Consider the following 19,064-nt stretch of genomic DNA (forward strand, 5'->3'; position numbering starts at 1 on the left):
TGCTGTTAGACCAAAGAGTGGGGGTGGGTGATGGATCTGGGGGTGAGGGTTGAATTGTGAAAGGAGAAAAAACCGAGTGAGCCGATGAGATAGTGGTTGATAAGATCTTGGTGTGTGCCCTGGAAAGAACCTGAAGTGTCAAGTCATGAGTAAACAGAAGGGCAGAGGCTTTGTGACAGAAGCCAGTTAGAAAATGACTACAGACGTGTACCTCAAAATAAAAGTGTACGCATTACTAATAATATCAGAAGGAAGTGTTCTGCCAAAGTCTCAGCACTCAGAAGCCTGCGGCTCAAGAGTTCAAGTCAGTCTGGGCTACAGAGTGGAGATCTTGCCTCAAAAGAGACAGCAGAAATGTTTTGGAACTAGACACAGGTGAGAGCTGTACAACACTGGAGTATCAAATGATGTCACACACTGTGTGTTCTAAAATAAAAAGGGAACGAGCTACAAATGCAGAGGACGCAGCCAGGCGGTGGTGGCACACACCTTCAGTCCCAACACTGGGAAGCAGAGGCAGGTGGATCCCTGTGAGTTCAAGGCTAGTCGGGTTCCAGGACAGCCAGGACTGTTCCAAAGAGAAACCCTGTCTTGGAATGAAAGACTCCCGTGGGCGTCTTCCCTCGGGAGAGGCCCCATGCCCCAAAGATCAGTCGAAAACACGCAGCCGGATGCAAGCAGCAAGAGGTTTATTGGGGATACACGGATACCCGGGGCGACCAAGTCTCTCGGAGGACTTGCGCGCCCGCAGGTTGGGGGTGAGGGGTTTTTATAGGAGAGCAAAAAGCGAGGTTTACAGAAGCAAGATGCAGGGTGGTAAATTTTTAACCTAGATAACAATGAGAGGTCTACTCAGCGGTTTATTGTTCCTCTCATCCTGCCTCCCCCTTTCCTGGCTGGCGACCAGATGTCTGATTGCACAGCCCCTGACTCGTGAGAGCCCCGCTTTATACGTGACTCAGGCCTCGCAACCCTCTCTCTCTTTGTTTCTATGACCAATTCATAAATCTCCTGTCTTGCAGCCAGATAAGGCTGTCCTCAGGTATCTTTGCTCAGCATTCCGGAGGCCCTGAGCCTGTTATTTGCTCAGCATTCCGGGGATCCTTAATTAAGCTTGCTATCTGAAAACCTTTGCAGAACGACATAACTGTGGTTAAAACGAGGGGTCCTTCAGGAAAAACAAACAAACAACAACAAAAACCGGGAAAAATACCACACACTACCGTGTTCATTTCTTCCTTCTCTCCTCAGCCCGCCTTCCTTTCTTGTGCTTTGGACATGCTGGCCACATACTCTGCCAAGGAGCTCAGGAACCCAGCCTCCTGCCTGTTTTCTCTCAGGCTGGGGACTGAACCCAGGATATACTAGGTCTGGGCAGGGCTCTCTCGCCAAGCTGTCCTCCAGCCTTTATCCCTGTACACATTATTGTTCATTTGTTTGCCTGTGCTTTGTTCATTTGCTATTTCTTTGAGACGAGATCTCCCTCTGTGGCTCTAGCTGGCCTTGAACTCAGAGATTTGCCTGCTTCTGTAGAGACCACCCACACCCAACAGGTCTTTGTTTTGCAGATAGGGTCTCACAGTGTATTTCTGGCTGTCCTGGAACTCTCAGCATAGATTAGCCTAGTCCCAAATTTGAGGCAGTTCTTCTGCCTTTAATCCCCAAGAATGGGGATTACAGGTGTGTGTCACCATGCCCAGAGTATGTTTATTGTGCGCAATAATGGGTTTCATTACACCATTCATGCACATATATGATGCGTTTTGACAATATCCACTGCCTTATTACCCTCTCTTAGCCCCTTTGCCCCATGGGCCCCTTCTTACCTATCACCCCTTTTCTAGGCTACCTTTCCACACACGGGAGAAGACATGCAGTGCTCATCTGAGACTCGATTGGTTTACATGGCATGATTGTGCTGTATTCTTTAAAAATCTGTATTATATGAGTGTGTGTGCATGTGCCATGGTTCATGTGTGGAGGTCAGAGGACAATTTGCCATGTATGCTGTGGGTATTGAACTGGGTCCTGGGTCCTGAAGATTGATAATGAACATTTTTTTTCCTGGTTTTTTTGAGACAGGGTTTCTCTGTATAACAGTCCTGGCTATCCTGGAACTCGCTCTTATAGACCAGACCTCGAACTCACTGAGATCTGCCTGCCTCTGCCTCCTGAGTAATAAGCATGCGTAATAAGCACCTTTAGCCACTGCACCGTTTCTCCAGCTCAATTTGCTATACCCTTAAAAGCTTTTCATCTACTCAAGGAGTCTGCAGATGGATGTAGCTCACTTGCCTAGCACGCTCAAGTGCCTATGTTTGAGACCAGCATTGCCCCACTTACCCAGTCCCCTAAAAGAAATAAAAGACCATCAGCTCAGAAAGTTGGGTTTAGCTTCAGTCATAATAAAAAAATGTTTAACTTGAGATTGGTAATACTTGGGGCAGGTGAGGTGACTCAGAGGTCCAAAGCAATGACTGCTCTTTCAGAAAACCCAGGTTTGATTCTCATCTACCTGGCAGCTCATAGCTGCCTGTAACTCTGGTCCCAGGGGATCTGACACCCTCCCCATGAGTACCACACATATGCGATTCCAGACCTAGAGGATCTGACACCCTCACCTGAGTACCACACATATGTGATTCCAGACCTAGGGGATCTCACACCCTCCCCATGAGTACCGCACATACGTGACTCTAGTCCCAGGGGATCTCACACCCTCACATTGAATACTGCACATGTGATTCCAGTCCCAGGGGATCTCATACCCTCACATTGAGTACCGCACATGTGATTCCAGTCCCAGGGGATCTGACACCCTCACCATGAGTACTGCACATATGTGACTCCAGTCCCAGGGGATCTAACACCCTCACCATGAGAACCACACATATGTGATACAAAGATATACATGCAAGCAGAACACTCATACACATTAAAGGGAAAAAAAAAAGCTGGGCATGGTGGCATTTGCTTTTTATCCTAGCACTCAGGAGGCAGAGGCAGGCAGATCTTGAGTTTAAGGCCAGCCTGGTCTATATAATATTAGGACAGATAGGGCTATGTAATGAAACCTGTCTCAAAAATATAAATAAAAATGAGACAGGTAATTTACCTGCACTGACATGATTAGAGATATGTTCACCCTCTCTGACCCAGTAACTCTTTTTTAAAAAAAAGTTTATGTACGTGTGTCTATGTGAAGGTTATGTTCACATGAACAAAAGTGCCATCGAGGCCAGAAGAGAGAATCAGACCTCTGGGAGTTGGAGGTTCTTGTCTCTTGTGAGCTGCCTGACATGAGTGCTGGGAACCAGACTTGGATCTTCTGCAAGAGCAGTCCATGTCCTTGAACTGCTGAGCCATCTCTCCAGCCTGCAGCTCTCCTTTCAGGGCTGTGCTAGAGCATATGTCACGCCTCCGAAAAGACGGGTCTGTAGGAGGAACTATTACAAAACTATTTGAACTGAAAACAAAACAAGTGGACATTCAGAATGCCCATAGGAAACCAGTAAGCAAATGGCATCATCTAGTAACTGGCAGCTGCTCTGTAACAGGAAGTGTGGACTGAGCAGGGCTTCTAGGGAGCACTATCAAGTGGAAGCAGTCTGATGTAGATGAGCTCGCGGTTTGCTGGCCCTGTATCTGAGATGAGGCAGTGAGTACAGAAAGCCTGCTTATGTGTGACTCAATACAAAGAGCAGTCTTTGAATAAACAAGGATGGTGGTGGTTGGTAGGAAAGAGAAATCAGGGCCGGGACGGGCCAGGAGGAAGCTTGCTTGTTCACTATTTTCCATTTTATACTGTGATTTTTTTAAACCATGTGTGTGGATTGCCTTCTAAACACTGAAGGCATAACATTTATTTATTTATTTATTTATTAAGGCATCATTCTCCAACCCAGTGATGGATTTTTCCTCTGAATCTTCTGACTCAGAACCTAAGACTGAAGAACCTAATTCTGGATCTTTATCTTGCCTCCCAGAAGACTGGTTTTCCTGGTGAAGCTATGTCCATGACCTTAAAGGCCAAGGAGCAGGATCACAGAAGTCAGGGACGTTGGAGGCAAAGATTAAAAGGGGCTAGTTCCTTTTGTGACAAACCCAGCATGGGTAGGGGCAATGGCCTGGGATCGGCCAAACAAGGTCAGTGACATTCTGGCCACACTTAGAGCCTGTGGATAAATAATGATTTAATTACAATTTCACGAGCTTCAACACAGACCAATGCCCATGCAAGCTGCTTCTGCCTCAACAAAACATACCACACTTCTTGTTGGCTGCTCGGGTCCGTGATCTGAGTTTCTACACACCTTCCAGCCTTCACGTGAGGCTTTGCCATGGTCCCAAAGGTCTATCCTCATACATTCCCTAACTCATTTTCAGGCTTTGCCATGGTCCCAAATGTCTATCCTCATACATCCCCTAACTCATTTTCAGTTCTCTGCTTGAAGTTCACTTCCTCCAGGGAAATCATCCCCCCAATCCCAACCTACAGCTCACATGCATTCTCAGTTCCTGTTCTTGGGACACAGGGAGTGACTTGTAGATTGTGTGCCCTTATACCATGCTTGGCACACAGCAGGGATGTAGGTCAAGGTTGTTCATGGGATGGAGCCTTTCAAAAGGCATTCTGGCTAAGTTTATGTCAACTTGATACAAGCCAGGGCCACCAGAGAGGAGAAAATGCCTCCGTAAGATAAGGCTATAAACAGGCATGTAGGGCTTTTTCTTAGTCAATGAGGGAGGGCTCAGCCCATTGTGGGTGGTGTCACACCTGGGCAGGTGGTCCTGGGTTCCAAAAGAAAGCACATTGAGGGGCTGCAGAAATGGCTCACCAGGTAAGAGGACTGGCTACTCTCCCAGAGGACCTGAGTTCAATTCCCAGCACCTACATGGCAGCTCACAACTGTCTGTGACTCCAGTTTCAGGGGATCCAGCATCCTTACACAGACATACATGAAGGCAAAACACTAGTGCACATAAAATAATTTTTTTTTTTAAAAAAAAGCACATTGAACAGGTGATGTAGAGCAAGTCAGTAAGCAGCACCCCTCCATGGCCCATGCATCAGCTCCTGTCTCCAGGTTCCTTACTGTTTAAGTTCCTGTCCCACTGCCTTCAGTGACGGGCTATGGTGTGAAAGAGTAAGCCAAATAAAGCCCTTCCTCCCCATCACAGCAACAGTAACCCTAACTAGGACAGAAAGGTCACCTGCAGGAGTTGCAGTGGGTGACGTGGGAGGTGAGAACAGCTCCTTCCCACCCGGCCTGGCTTTGGCCCACACAGTGACTCTTTCTGATGTTGCTCGTATAGCATCTGTGGGGGGAGGTATGCAGATGTGGTTACCCAGTCCCAGAAGCAGACCTCTTCACAAACCAGAAGGAAGAGCGGAGACAAGCCTAACAAGGTCACAATGTGGTCGCGTGTTGCCAGCTTCAACTGAGAGGGGCCCACCCCGCCCAGTTCCCAGGACCTTCAGGGAAGTTACCCTTTTCCCTGTGGATGACTAAGTTGACTTTGTGGCTTTACCAAGCTCTAGACTGGAGTGTGCGCCAACCACATCAAGTTTCAATATTTACCTTGGGACACAGGCACAGCACAGTCATCCAGTAAACATTTATTGATAACCCATGGGCGGTACCCTGCAGACGTAGAGAAAAGCATCATGGATGGGCAGGCGCACTATGCACCCCTTAAACGCTGCGGAGGAAACATGTGCACACTCAGGCCTATTCAAAGGTTTATTTCTTCCCTGTACTCAGAAACAATGAAACGGCCTCGCCCTCTCCCCCAGCAAAGTCCCATCTTCAAGGACTGGGGGGCAGAAGTGGTGACTTGGGGGGCGGGCTGGTACGAGGCGAAATGTGGGAGTTCTTTCTACTACTTTTCTCTACGATCACTCCTCCTTTTCAGTGTTTCCTTCCCAAAACTTTAGGTGTGCACATAGCTTGCCACCCTAGAGAGCAGGGCCAGGGCAGCAGCGCTGAAGGCAGAAGATTAATGCCCGCTTTCAACAAGTCATGGGTTCAGTGCGAATCCTGGGTGGATAGGGGAAGAGGAGAGGCTGGGACCCCACACCCGAAATGACAGTGGGACCTTGGTCCTGCCACTACCTCTCCCAGTCTCTTCCTAGCAGAATTGGTCATCACAGTCGTCATCCTTCATCCCCTTCAGCCGAAGCCGGGCAAAGTCCTCGAACACAATGTCGTCGTCTGTGGCGTAGCTTGGTGACAGTAAGGAGTAGATGAGGTAAGGGCTTCTGACTGTCCCTTGGGCTTCCCACTCTGCTCCCCCCACCCCCATCCCATCCTAGAGTCAGGCGCTTGAGCGGTGCTAGAATCAGAGAAGTTCACAGGAGACAAGGGGCGTAAGTGGCAGCCTCAACAGGCTGAGTCATCTGATGTGATGCTTCTACCAGACTCTCCCACCAGAAGGAAACACCCCCAAGGTACGAAGGTGGATTTAATGATACGGGAATCTCTGTCCTAGAGGATCAAAGTAAGAAGGCAGGGAGTGTTACTTACTTGGTATCAAATTCGATGAGGTTGGTATCTACGGGGACATCTGTTTCCTGGGGCGCTGAAGGGCAGAGAGAGAGTGGGTGAATAGGTACTGGAAGGACGGTCATTTCCCCACTGGCCCTGCCTCAGTCCCTCTCTGTGAGGCTCAGGGTGGAGAGTGCTCACCTGACTGGGGTCTGGGAAGGGTGATGTGGTCATGGGGCTTGGGGTGCATGAGAACAAAAGGCAGCTCCACGGAGACATCCCTGGGGAGGGAGAGGAGCGGCGTGAAGAGGACCACCACAAACCCACAGAGCCACAGAATGCCGCAGACCAGGCTCTCCCTCTACTCACCCGCCTCGAGACACCACCAGCTTCACCTTGACTCTGTAGGACACCAGGATTCCTAGCACCTCCTTGTTGGCTCCCTCCTTCACTCTGCAATCGGGAGGAGAGGAGCAGGGTCAGGGATCCAGGGCTCCCACAGCATCAGCTGTGAAGCCATGGCAAAGCAGGCTTGTGGCATTCCTCCAGGCAGAACTCTGTGCCAGTCACAGGGGGGCTTCAATGTGTGTGGATTCCTCTCACCTACTTCTCTTCGTGTGGTCCCTTCACACCGTGTGGGCCTGTGTGGTGGTGTAGTGTGTACCCACTCTGGCCTTCTGGGGTGACGGGTGCCCAAGGTCATAGTGACACATCACAATTCCTCACGCACTCTGGGGACCATCCCCCCTGAGTCTTTAAGCTTGCAGTTCTGCCTGGAGCTCTGTTTGCTTGCACATCCACAATGCCTCTTCCCCCTGGGTCCTTCAGTATTCACTCTCGCTGGCCAATCTATTTACATCCACACAGCCTGCCCCTTTCTCTACCTCATCCCTCCTGCTCCGCTTGCTTCCCCACTTAACACTTGTTCCTAACATGCTATCTAGTTTACCATTTATCTGATTGTCTTCCCGTCCTTAGAATGTGAGAGGTCTCTGTCACTTCTGTTCACTGATACGTCCCTGGCACCTAGGACAGAGCCTGGCACACGGCCTGCACTGAACAGAAGCCTGTTCCGCCCCCCCCCCCACTCTCCCAGTCCGCCAACCCCGCCCTCACATGGTGCTGGAAGCCAAGTTGGTGTCTTCATGCTTGAGCTGCCCGTCCAGGGCGAGGCCACGCTTCTCCCGGTTGTCGCTGAGCAGCGGGGTGATGGTGTACACCTTGCAGAACGTGGAACTGGGAGACACCTGGTCACTGAGGTTTGGGGACAAGGGAACAAGACCCTTGGAGAGACGGGGCTGGGGGACGATCCCCTCACCACCCTCAGGCAGTACCTCCTCCTGCACTGACCATCTGGGCACAGATCATAAGGGGTGGGTTCTGACTCAACCTGTTCAAGACAGTTTACAGCCTGGAGCCCCTGGCTATAGAGGACACCTTTAGAAGCGAGATGGGCTCTGAAGGATTCTGCCTTCTCACTCCCCACTAAGCTTGGGTCCCACACTTCTCCATACTCACTCTTGCTCAAGCTGAGCCACAGGGCACTTGTACTGCGCGGTGCTGAAGAGGCAAATGTCGGCATACTGTCTCACTGTTGGGCGGGGGACCAAGGGACTTTAGGTGAAGTATAGACTATCACTGCACCGCAACTCCAGACCACATGGCGTGAACCCCACTGAGGGGCAGCACACCCCCACCTCCTGCCCCTGGCCAACAGCCCTTCTATAATAAACACTAGGGCCCTCGCATCATCCTCAAACAGACTAAGTTCTTTATGGCCTGGTAGCTCCCCCACACTGGGTATGGCCTGGGCTGACAGAGCGGCACAAGCCCCCTGTAAGCAGGGACGTCCTTCCCCAAGCCTGTGCCCACCCCACCTCCTACCAGAGACTCTGATCTTCTTGACGGTCTTGGCGGAGTTGTTGGTGACGTGGACGTTGACACTGAGTGGCTCTCCGTGGTAGTACAGCTTTTGGAGGGAGGGGATTACATAGCTTGTACTTGTTTTTCACTGGCTCCAACCTGGGTTCTCCCTGACAGAGGCTGCTCTGCCCCACCCCCACCCTGGCTCTTAGCACCTCCACCCCAAAGTGAGGCAACGTTCTTTAAGAAAAAAAAAAATCCCAACCCGCCATCCTGCCTGTGGCTTCACCCCTCCCCCAGACTCTGGCCTGCTTTGTGGCATCTCTGTCACCCTCTCACACCTCACCTCTTTGTCCAGGGAAGCCTCGAGGTGCAGGGACCTCCTGTCAGACATGAGGAAGTGGCGTGTGGTTTCAGCTGAGGGCTGGGGGCCGGGCGTCTCTGGAGCGAACTGCACCTTTCTGATGATGAGCCGCACAGAGTTCCTAAGTGTGTGTGTGTGTGGGGGGGGGTGAGTGGAGGAGGGGAAAGGTCAGTTTCAAGACACTACAATCCAACTCAGATTCCTACCTCCCACAGGGGTCTGGGGTCCCACGAGACTGGGAGAGAGTGGTTACACCAGAGAGAAAAATTGTTTCTCTCACCTTTTGTGGCTTTTTTCTTCCAGTGATTTGGCACAGAAGGCACGGATCTCAAAGTCGACTCCGCAGGCCTTGGGAAGGGGAGGAAAGGCCCCCTCTTACCCAGGTCCGCAGGCCTTGGGAAGGGGAGGAAAGGCCCCCTCTCACCCCAGGCTTTCATCACCACTGTCCCAACACACCCTTTCCTGCCTCCTTGCTTCATTCCCCTTAGGAGTGGACTTTTGCCCCATCACGGAAACAGGGACTCTCTTGCCCCACCGTCTCCTTTCTAGCCTGGCACCTGGCAGAGGCTGGGTCACGGCAGTGCATAGAGGAACCCACATACTCAGGCACATGTTCCAGACACAGTGACCACACCATGCACACCCATGTCCATTGGGACACCTCCCTGTCTTCAGGACCCCCTGAACTCCACCCCCTAGCTTAGTCGTGTTTTGTGTTTCTGTTAAGTACAGTTCTGTTTACAGACTATGAGAGCTATCCCTCCCATACCTTCCCTGTGTCCTCTGGTCCTGGCTGCAGGGTGACGGAGCAGGGTAAATTCTGGGGTATCTGTGGCAGAGAAGGGGGGGTTTCAGTCCCTGGTAACAGGTACCTCACCCCATGTTAGTCCCGTAGCCCCATGTCCCACACCCTTCGAAGAATGGAGAGCATCCTCACTGTGAAAAAAAAGGGATGGGCATGCTGGCCCAGCTTCTTCAGCAGTCGGTCCTGTAGCCGGGTGGGGGGCCGGGGTGGGTTGGGCATCGGGGGGAAGGCTTGGTACGTAGCAATGAACAGATCTTTGCGGAAAGACAGGCCCAGTACATCCAGGTCTTCTCGGCCATAGCGGAAGGCGCAGGTGAGGGTCACAAACACTGGAAATTGGGGTAAGGGGAGGAGATCAGGAGTAACCCCTTCATGTCACCCACACCATCCTCAGCACGACAGACTTCCCTGAATCCTACACCCTGCTCCTGCTTCAGCCTTCCACCTCTCTGGGATACCCTACCAATGCCAACCCATCAAATTTCTTCTTCTTCCTGCCTCCCCCCCAGCTCTTGGACTTGGGTCTAGTACCTTTGCGGTCCTTCAAGTAGTCAGGATCCACAAGCACCACACCGTCTAGGAAAGGGAGACACACATTCATTTTCTGAAGGGGGCCTTTCCCCAGGGCCAGGAACCCCCACCCCTCCCGTCTTAGGGGACGAGCTATCCCCTTTTAGGCAAACTTACCCACGGGATCCACTTTGTCCAGGTGATCTACAAAGTCGCGCTTGCCCAAGTACACGGTGAGCTGAGGATGTCAAGGGTCACAGGGAAAATTGGGGAGGATGGAGGCAAGCCACCAGAGCCCTCAAAGATGGCAGCACTGTCCTGGGGTCCCCCTGGTTGGGTTATCACAGGGGTGGGGTGGTTTCCCCTGGTGTTATTGGAAAGCGAGAGTGGCGGTTTCCAGACTCAGTAAAGCTTTCATTTAGGCTTTTACCTGCTTCTTTGGTCACTTTTTGTACCTCTGCCCACCAACCAAGGGTAGATGTGTATGTGCATGTATGTGTGTGCGTTCCCATGTCTTCAGGGAACACTCAGACCAGGCAGTTAGCAGCTGTCCCTACAAAGGGCTCTGAGATAAACAGGCCACAGCCTGGGGAACTATTAACTTTTCCTAGCTCCACGTTCTCTCGGTTGGTTCCTAGGAGAGATGCAAGCTTGCTTAGGAACCTAGCCCGGTCCCCACCCAGTCCTGTGGCTTCTTCAGACTGTGGCAAGGGGCTTAAGGAGGGAAGGAAGTCTGCTTTTAGCTGTCACAGGAAGTGGGGAGCTAGGGGTTGGGGATCAACTGGGGGTAGGTTGGGCTTTGATAGGGCAAGGAGGATCAAAGGATAAGCACTGTGGGTAACTTACCTTGCAGTTAGGGCTCGACTTCTTGAAGACCCTAACAAAACAGAAAGGGAGACCCCACTGCCTCCCTTAGACTCGACAGGGACCGCCACAGCAGGGCTTCTCCCCCACCCCCCAAGCCCGAGAAGTGGAATCCCCTGGAGCCCTGCTCTACCCTTCCCGCCTCTTACAAAGTCCCAGTATTTCCTACATGGCAGCCCCTGGAAGCCAACTGTCAGGGCAGACACTGCTCCTTCGGTGTCTGACCCACCTCTACAGTAATGGCCCCTGCTCACCCCAGGAACCATCTAGACTCCTGGGGGACCTTCCCCAGAGGGAGATGTCAACTGGATGTCTACACAATATCTGTGTCAAACCTAACACACTATTTATTTATTTATTTTTGAGGTGGGGGTTCTTACTATGTAACCCTGGCTGGCGTGGAACTTGATATGTAGACCAGGCTGGCCCAAACTCTGAGATCCATCTGGCTCTGCCTCCCCAATGCTAGGATAAAAGGCCTGACCTGCCACACCCAATCAAACTAGCCACTTTTCAACTGACCTCTAGCCTCAAGGACGCCTGGGGTCACGCCTGGAGGCCTGGCGCAATGCCTTGACTTGGCCCCTCAGACGTTTCTCCTGAAGGCATTGCCCACATTTGACTATTTCATGATCCTCCAACATCCCCTTCTCTGACCTCAGCAGCTTAAAAAAAAAATCCATTTGTTGTTCAGGCTTAACTCATCTCCATCAGACTGAAGACTCGGCCTTAACTTTGATCACCCGCTCCCGCCCCCCATTCTGTTCCTCTCACATTTTGCTTATATTTTACTTGTGATTTCACAAAGGGTGGTAGCTCTTAGACTGGGACCCTCGGGATCTTGTACAGTCAGGCATCCCAACACAGTAGCATCCATGAGAGAAAAAGGATGCTGGCTAACATTTGCTAGGTGCTCCAATTGCGTTGTGACTGCTCTTAAAGCCAATGACTGAAGTCGAGATATTCCTGTCTTACCACGAAGAAACCAAAGCATAGTGAGGTCAAGAATTCTGCCAAAGGTCACAGAGAATGTTCATGGTGGGACTTAAGACATAAACTTGAGGAAGGCGACTCTGGCTGTAAGTCCATTAAATTGTTCACCTGGCCTGTCATTGACAGTTTGTACAGTCAAAGGGGATTTTCTATACAGTCACTGAAACAATCTAAGCCTAGAATCCACCCCTTGCTAGGAGCTCAGGGAACTGTCTAGTGACCCCCCCCCATTGCTGGGAGCACAGGGAACTAACTGTCTAGTGACCCCCCACCCATTGCTGGGAGCATAGGGAACGGCCTAGTGACGACTCACCCCCCCCACCATTGCTGGGAGCATAGGGAACTGTCTAGTGACGACTCCCCCCCCCACCATTGCTGGGAGCACAGGGAATTGTCTAGTGACCCCCACCTATTGCTGGGAGCACAGGGAATTGTCTAGTGACCCCCACCCATTGCTTGGAGCATAGGGAACTGCCTAGTGACGACTCCCCCCCACCCCTCGCCATTGCTGGGAGCATAGGGAGCTCTCTACTGGCCCCAGGGCTCCAGCCATTTCCAAGCACCTCTTCTAATGCACTTTGCCTCAGCAGCAATTCCTGGAAAGGATCCCCAGATAACATGAAATACTGCCCAGGGTTCCATCCTTCCTTCAACCCACTCTTTTAGCTTCTGCTAGGAAAACCACTGTTTCTTCCTTCCCAAAGGCCAAGCTGTCCATACATCATAGGGCAAACATATAGGGCTACATGACAAACACACAGGGTGCCCCAAGCAATAAAGGCACACATGGGTATGGTAGCAGTTAGAATACCATTCTAATTTCGGTCCCAGTTTGGGCTGATAGCTAGCACATCACCTAGGCTCTGCCTCTCTTCTCCTTCTGGTTTCCCTCTGTCCTGTGTTTTCTCCTACTAGAAGCCCTGGCAGAAGGCTGTGACAGCCACAATCAGTGTGACTCTCGGTGAGTTGCCTTGGAGTTCGCAATCTAAATCTGACCTGGCTATCTCCTGCCAGGCTGCCAGGTTAGGGAAGGAAAGCAGGCACACACTGAGGCTAGCCAAAGAGGCAGAGTAAGGGAATTACAAAGGGAGGTGCCCAGCTGTGGGGTTAGCTAAAGCAGATGCCCTTTTGTACTTCCTGCTATTCTCTCCATTTCCTACGGCCCAGAATTTGATGAGACTATAGGGAATTATGCCAAGTCAGCAGTCTCTCTTTGGACCATCTAGTCCCTCTCCTGAACCATGCAACGGAAATTTGGGGGCCTCCCCCAAGTAAATGACTTCCCCTTTCTCTGGAGTGTTTAACCCCAAATCCAGGAGGCCGATATTACTCTAATCATCTCTCTCAGATATTGGTCCTCTTGATGCTTAGAAGCCTAAGTTCTCATAGCCCAAGGGCAGTGGGAGTGGTAGGGTCGATTCTGTTTTGCAGGAGTAGACTATTGAGGATCAGGCCCTTATTCTTGATGAGGCACAGAGCCCGAACTCATTCTTTGGCTCTTGCTCCCTTGGAACTCAACCGTTCACCCCCTGTCCTCTTGGGGTTGTTGGGTCACAACAGGAAGCGGATTTTGCTATAAACCAAAAAAAGAGAACTCTGATATCTGTGGAAGGAAGGAGCCTCGATTGCACAGAAAACATCCGGGGAGAGGATGTGTGTGTCCAGGGCAGATACTACCTCTTCCCCCTGCCGGGGACAGGAATACAGCCCAATTTCACCGAGGGTCCCTCATGCACTCTATTCTCTCAAGAAGAAGCTGTTGCTCCTAGCAACCTACCAGACTGAAGTTTGGTAGCAGAGCTATCCGGCCCTCGGGACAGGTGGGAACAACCAGACTGTGGAGTATTGGACAGGAGGCTTTCCATTGGTTGGGCACCAGTCTAGGGGAATCCCTTCTCAGCATCCAGTCTCCCTGCACACAACCCCTCGGGGCCGGCCACCTGCTCCTCCCTCCTCCGCCCCTGCATCTCAACCCGCACAGAGAACCCAGTAGTCCGACTCCTACATCCCTGCGAGAACCCAGGCGTGGGTTTCCCCGATCCCTATCAGCTTTTGCTTTCGGCAAGAACCCAAGCACGCACCCCCACATCAATATCTTCAAGGACCTAGGCTTGCGGCCCCGGACCGCTACCCTTTAGGGACCCAGGCGTCCGGCCCCCGGGTTTCTTGTCGGGTGTCCTTGTCTGGGGATCATCCCTGCACCCTCCGCGAGCCGCCGCCCATGCCCCGCAGCACGGCCCCACCTCCCTTACCTGGTCCCGGGTTTTTCCCCCATGGTGCGTGCGCTCGCCGCCCTCCGCCCGCCGGGTTCGCGGCTCGCTCGCAGCCTTCTTGCCCGCTGCCAAGTCCCCCCCCTCCCGCTCCTCCCCGCGCCAGTGCGCACGCGCGTCCTCGCTCCTTCTCCTCCTCCCCCCCCCCCCCCCTCCTCGGGTCTGGGTCTCGGGGAGCCGGGGCCAGCTGCGTCAGCCGGATCCCGCGCGCCGCGGCGCTGCCCGCCCTCCCCGGACTGGCTCCGCCCTACGCCTCCGTCCTCGGTCTCCCTCGGGGACGCCTCTCCGCGCGGTCCCTCTCTCGCTCTCCCCGCCCATCTCGTCGCCCCTCCTCAACTCCTTAGCTCCAGATTGGGCCTCTTTAAATGGAGGCGGCCGCCTTCCAGGCGATTAGAGCCAACTGATTGGCCTTCGGTATCCATAGCCCTGCAGGGATCCCTCCCCTTTGTTTGCTTTCACAGAAAGGGTGGAGGGACGAGATAGTGGGGGCGGTGGGAATGAGCTCCAACACTGTCTGGGTCTGACGGCCAGGTTCTGCACTGCACACGTGGGTGAACCGTATCAGTTGCACGATGATGCCTGCTTCAGTGTGTGCTGCTCATCCCTGAGCGTGCAGCCTTGTTCGGCCCGCCTTCCCGCGTTCTTGAGGTCCTTCAGCTCCCCCTGCTGTGTTTATTTATCTTTTCTGATTTTTGCAGGGTCACTTTTATAATTTTCTCAGACTTGGCCACCTCCTCTACCATCTATCTACCCGTACAGCTATAATCCACACAATCCATCCATCTCTCTGTATCTCCATCCTTCCCTCCCTCTATTTTGTATTCGTCACTGTACCAAGCCATCGGGACAACACATGAATTACCATGGCCTAACTTTCCTGGGATCCTTGAGCTGTGGGAGACAGGTATTATGCTCCCAGGAATGCTATAATGGAGGTATGACTCAGAACATCCAGCAACTAAAAGCTCTTGGCCAGCTTGGGGGGAGGAGTGGAGTGCAGTCAGTCACTCCGGAGGGTAGGAAATTTGAGGACAGCCGTTCTGAAGGATGGGCAGAAGTGGGGAAAGGACATCCTAAAGACTGAGTAAAGCCTGTTTACTTTACATCCTGTTCTAGAGTGCTTGTGGGTTAGATGGCAGGAGAGCTGCGGAGGACTAGAAGGGATGGTGGAGGATTTTGTAGAGCAGGTGAAAGAAAGCACGAGGAACCCATGTCTTACGTTTTCCTTTGGGGCCTCCAACATGCTTGGCAAATGTCACTTACACTAAGCCATATCCCTACCCCAGCCCAGGAGTGATTTTATTTTTATTTTGTTTTTCACCAGAAGACGATTGTGATAAAATTTCTCTTTTTGGGTAACATGGAGTGCAGGGGGGGAGGGGGCAAGACTGTTAGAAATAAACTGGCCCAGGGAAAATGATGACTAACAGTGTGAAAAAGAAAAGAGAGGCCATCAAAAACTCAAGGTCATACATACTGAGCCACAAATCAAGTTTGAGATTAGCTTGGCTACTTGGGACATTGTCTCATACACACACATATACACAAACACGCACACCCCAACAAAATATAACAATAACCAACAACAACATGAACAAAATTATAAAGAGCTATTGATAAGAATAAAGAGAAAGGTAGTGGTCTATGGCATGAAATCTGTATGACTCAGTGGATAAAGGCACTTAATGCCAACCCTGACAACCTGTGTTCAATCCCCAGGACCTACACCATGGAAGAAGAGAGCCAAACCCCCACAAGTTGGCCTCTGATGGCCACACAAATGCTATGGCATGTATGCCACCTCCCCCTTACACAAATACACAAAGATTAAAAATGTTATTTAAAAAGGCGCACACCTTTAATCCCAGGCAGAGGCAGGCAGATCTCTGTGAGTTCAAGGCCAGCCTGGTCTACAAGACAGGTCCAGGACAGGCACCAAAGCTACAGAGAAACCTTGTCAATAAATAAATTAAATACATAAATAAAATAAAGCCCAGGATCTTAGCCCAGGAAATTGTGCTGCCCGGTGTGAAAGACTTCCCACCTCAAACAACCTAATAAAAACACTCTCCCATAAGCATGCCTGGAGGCCCACCTCTCCGTGGTGGTAGAGCTCATTAAGTTGGTAACTGAGATCAATCACCATGTTTTATAACATGAAAAAAAAATGGGAGTGTGATTAATGCAAGTAATTGGGAGCAGAGCTGGTGTTGGGACCCAACAGGCTAACTTCAGAGTCTGTGACCTAATTATAAAACCTTACTTTAAATGAACTGAGAGTAACACAGCGAGATGGCTCAGAGGTAAAGGTGTTTGCTGCCAGATCTGACAATCTGAGTTCAATTCCCAGGACCAACAGGCTAAAGGGAGAGAACCAACTCCGTAAGTTGTCCTCTGACTTCCGCACATATGCATCCACTTCTGTACTCCACCCAACTAAATAAAAATGTAGTAAAAAGTTAAAACCACTGAGACTAAGCCTGGAGAGATGGCTCAGTGGATTGGATAAGAGCACTGGCTGCTCTTCCGGAGGACCTAGGTTCATTCCTAGAATCCATTTGGTAGTTTGTAACCATCTGTAACTCCAGTTCCAGGGGATTCGATGTCCTATTGTAAACTCTGAGGGCACAACACACACACATGGTACAGGGATATACCTACATGCAAAACACTGACACACAGAGAATAAAATTATCTATTCTAGATTTATTTATTTTATTTCTTAGGTGTATGGGTATTTTGCCTGAAACTGGAGTTAAATTTTTATTCATTGTGTGTGGGTGTTCTGCCTGTATGCATGGGTACATGTGTACATTCATGACTAATGTCTGTGGAGGTCAGAAGACACTGGATTCTGAACTGGAGTTCCAGACAGTTGTGAACTGCCATGTGGGTGCTAGGAATCGAACCAGACTCCTCAAGGCAGTTTTCTTATGGCCCAGTATGTAAAATACGTAGGTTCTGGCTTACCTTTAATGGCAGAACTCTCTTCAATGACTACAAATACTTTGTCCACACCCTTAAATATGTTTCCCTGATCTTCCTTGACAAACTGAACTTTTAAAAATTTAGACTTCTATATTCTTTCTTTCTTTATTTTTTTTAAGACAGGGTTTCTCTGTGTCGCTGGGGCTGTCCTGGAACTCTCTCTGTAGATCAGACTGGCCTCAAACACAGAGATCCTCCTGCCTCTGCCTCCGAAGTGCTGGGATTAAAGGCATTCACTACCACTGCCCAGTTATATTTAATTTTTAAGTTAAAATAGAAAATAATGTGGTTGTGGGAGAAGGTGAAGATGGTGGTGGCCCAGGATGCAGCCCTGGGAATCTGGTGACTGCAAGGGGAATTTGTGGCATGTTGTCCCTGGGAGCACAGACAGCCTTCCACATGACCAGGGACATGCTGCCAGGGCCAGATCCTAGGACCCCAGAAGAATGCCAAGAAGTTAATATGTGTGTGTAAGACTGCGATGACAAGCCATACCCAGATGATGCCATGGCTACAGTGACTATGTGAAGCTCCCTGCCCACTCAGCATGGGAGGGATCCAGGGTGGGAATGGACCACTGAGACCTGAAGTGAACCATGGTGAACCCGTGCTGCAATGGGACCTAGATGTGCACATCAGGAATCATGTGGACACGTCCCTTGCACCCGTTTCTTGGAATGTCATGAGTACACAGGAAAGAAAGGAAGAATGTGTTTCCTTATGAACAACCTTATGATTGTTGTTCCTTATGTTCTTCCTTATGAAGTTCCTGACAACTTCACACGTAAGTACCCAGTTCTCCCTTGTTCTCCCCTTCCTCATCCCTCCTGTCACCTTTCTCTGCCCAATTCCGTGCCTTCTGTTTCCGTGTTTTACAGATCTATATGATTTAATCTAGGTTCTGCTTATGGGAGAAAATCTGAAGTATTTGTCTTTCTTCCCTATCGCCCTCTTTTCCCCACTCTCCCTTCCCTTTACACTTCTCTCCACATACAGATCTTCTACCTTCATGTCATTGCATATACACATATACATACATATACTCACATGACATATATATGTGCATATACTCACACACATATACATACACACATATACATACTCACATACATTCTCTCATACATACATACTCTTCACACATACATACATACACACACACACATACACACATATAATACATGTGCCAATTATGAGACAAATATATTTGTCTTCCTTCATCTGGCTTAATTTACTCAATATCATATCAGTGGTTCTCTACTGTGGGTTGTGACCCCTTTGGAGTCCCCTAACGGATGCTCAGCTTGAACTTGAGGAGTTATGAAGACAGCAACTTTCACCCTTCGGCTCCTCTCAAGAATGAAGAGTAAAGGTAAAGAGAGGGACAATTTGTAGCTGTAACTGTCATATAGTCCGACTGAACATAGCTGAATTACTGTCTGATCCCCTAATTCTTCTATTTCCAGGGACAGGGTGGAGATGGACTAGAAGGCCCTCGTGACTAAACCACCTGAAACTGGTTGGATCGCATGGCTCCCTGAATTGTAATAGACTTCAAACCTCTATTGAGGGAATGGACAAAGACGAAGGAAGAGAATGTTTTGTTGAAAAAACAAAACAAAACATCTAACTACCTAGCTTCAGTTCACAATCAGTAGGAGTTAAAATTGGCATGTTAGCCCCAGAATCTAGCCTGGGCGCCATTTTCTTCTTCACTGCACTCTACTTCAAAATGACTGACTTCCGACTGGAGAGCTCCGGGTGCTGACCAGATACTCCTCTAGTCGAGAACCAGAGTTTGGGTTCCAGCACCTATGGACAGCTTGCACCTGCTTTTAAGTCCAGCTCCAGGAGACCCGACATCTCTTCAAACTCCACCAACATTGCCAGTCAGATATACACATAACTCCCCACCCCCACGT

At 50.5% G+C, this 19,064-nt stretch overlaps 1 protein-coding gene across 2 annotated transcripts; it reads right to left on the minus strand.

Annotated features, from left to right (window-relative positions):
* Positions 1-5,604: 5,604 nt before the first annotated feature.
* On the minus strand, positions 5,605-14,264 carry Arrb2 (arrestin beta 2). Of its 2 annotated transcripts, XM_087910400.1 has the most exons (16): positions 14,140-14,264; positions 10,877-10,907; positions 10,208-10,268; positions 10,052-10,096; positions 9,653-9,849; positions 9,485-9,544; positions 8,996-9,063; positions 8,698-8,836; positions 8,373-8,457; positions 8,007-8,079; positions 7,605-7,742; positions 6,858-6,941; positions 6,690-6,769; positions 6,528-6,582; positions 6,117-6,226; positions 5,605-5,645 (listed from the first exon to the last, which is right to left on the minus strand). In XM_087910400.1, the coding sequence occupies exons 1-15, from the start codon at positions 14,160-14,162 to the stop codon at positions 6,133-6,135; spliced, it is 1,233 nt and encodes a 410-aa protein (XP_087766526.1). In that variant the 5' UTR covers positions 14,163-14,264; the 3' UTR covers positions 5,605-5,645; positions 6,117-6,132. The 2 variants fall into 2 exon arrangements, with proteins under 2 accessions (XP_087766526.1, XP_087766525.1); XM_087910399.1 differs by having other exon boundaries at positions 5,605-6,226.
* Between the last annotated feature and the right edge of the window lie 4,800 nt (positions 14,265-19,064).

The sequence above is a fragment of the Myodes glareolus genome, chromosome 9 (genome assembly GCF_982192425.1).
Source record: "Myodes glareolus chromosome 9, mMyoGla1.1, whole genome shotgun sequence".
In the NCBI taxonomy this organism is placed as follows: Eukaryota; Metazoa; Chordata; class Mammalia; order Rodentia; family Cricetidae; genus Myodes; species Myodes glareolus.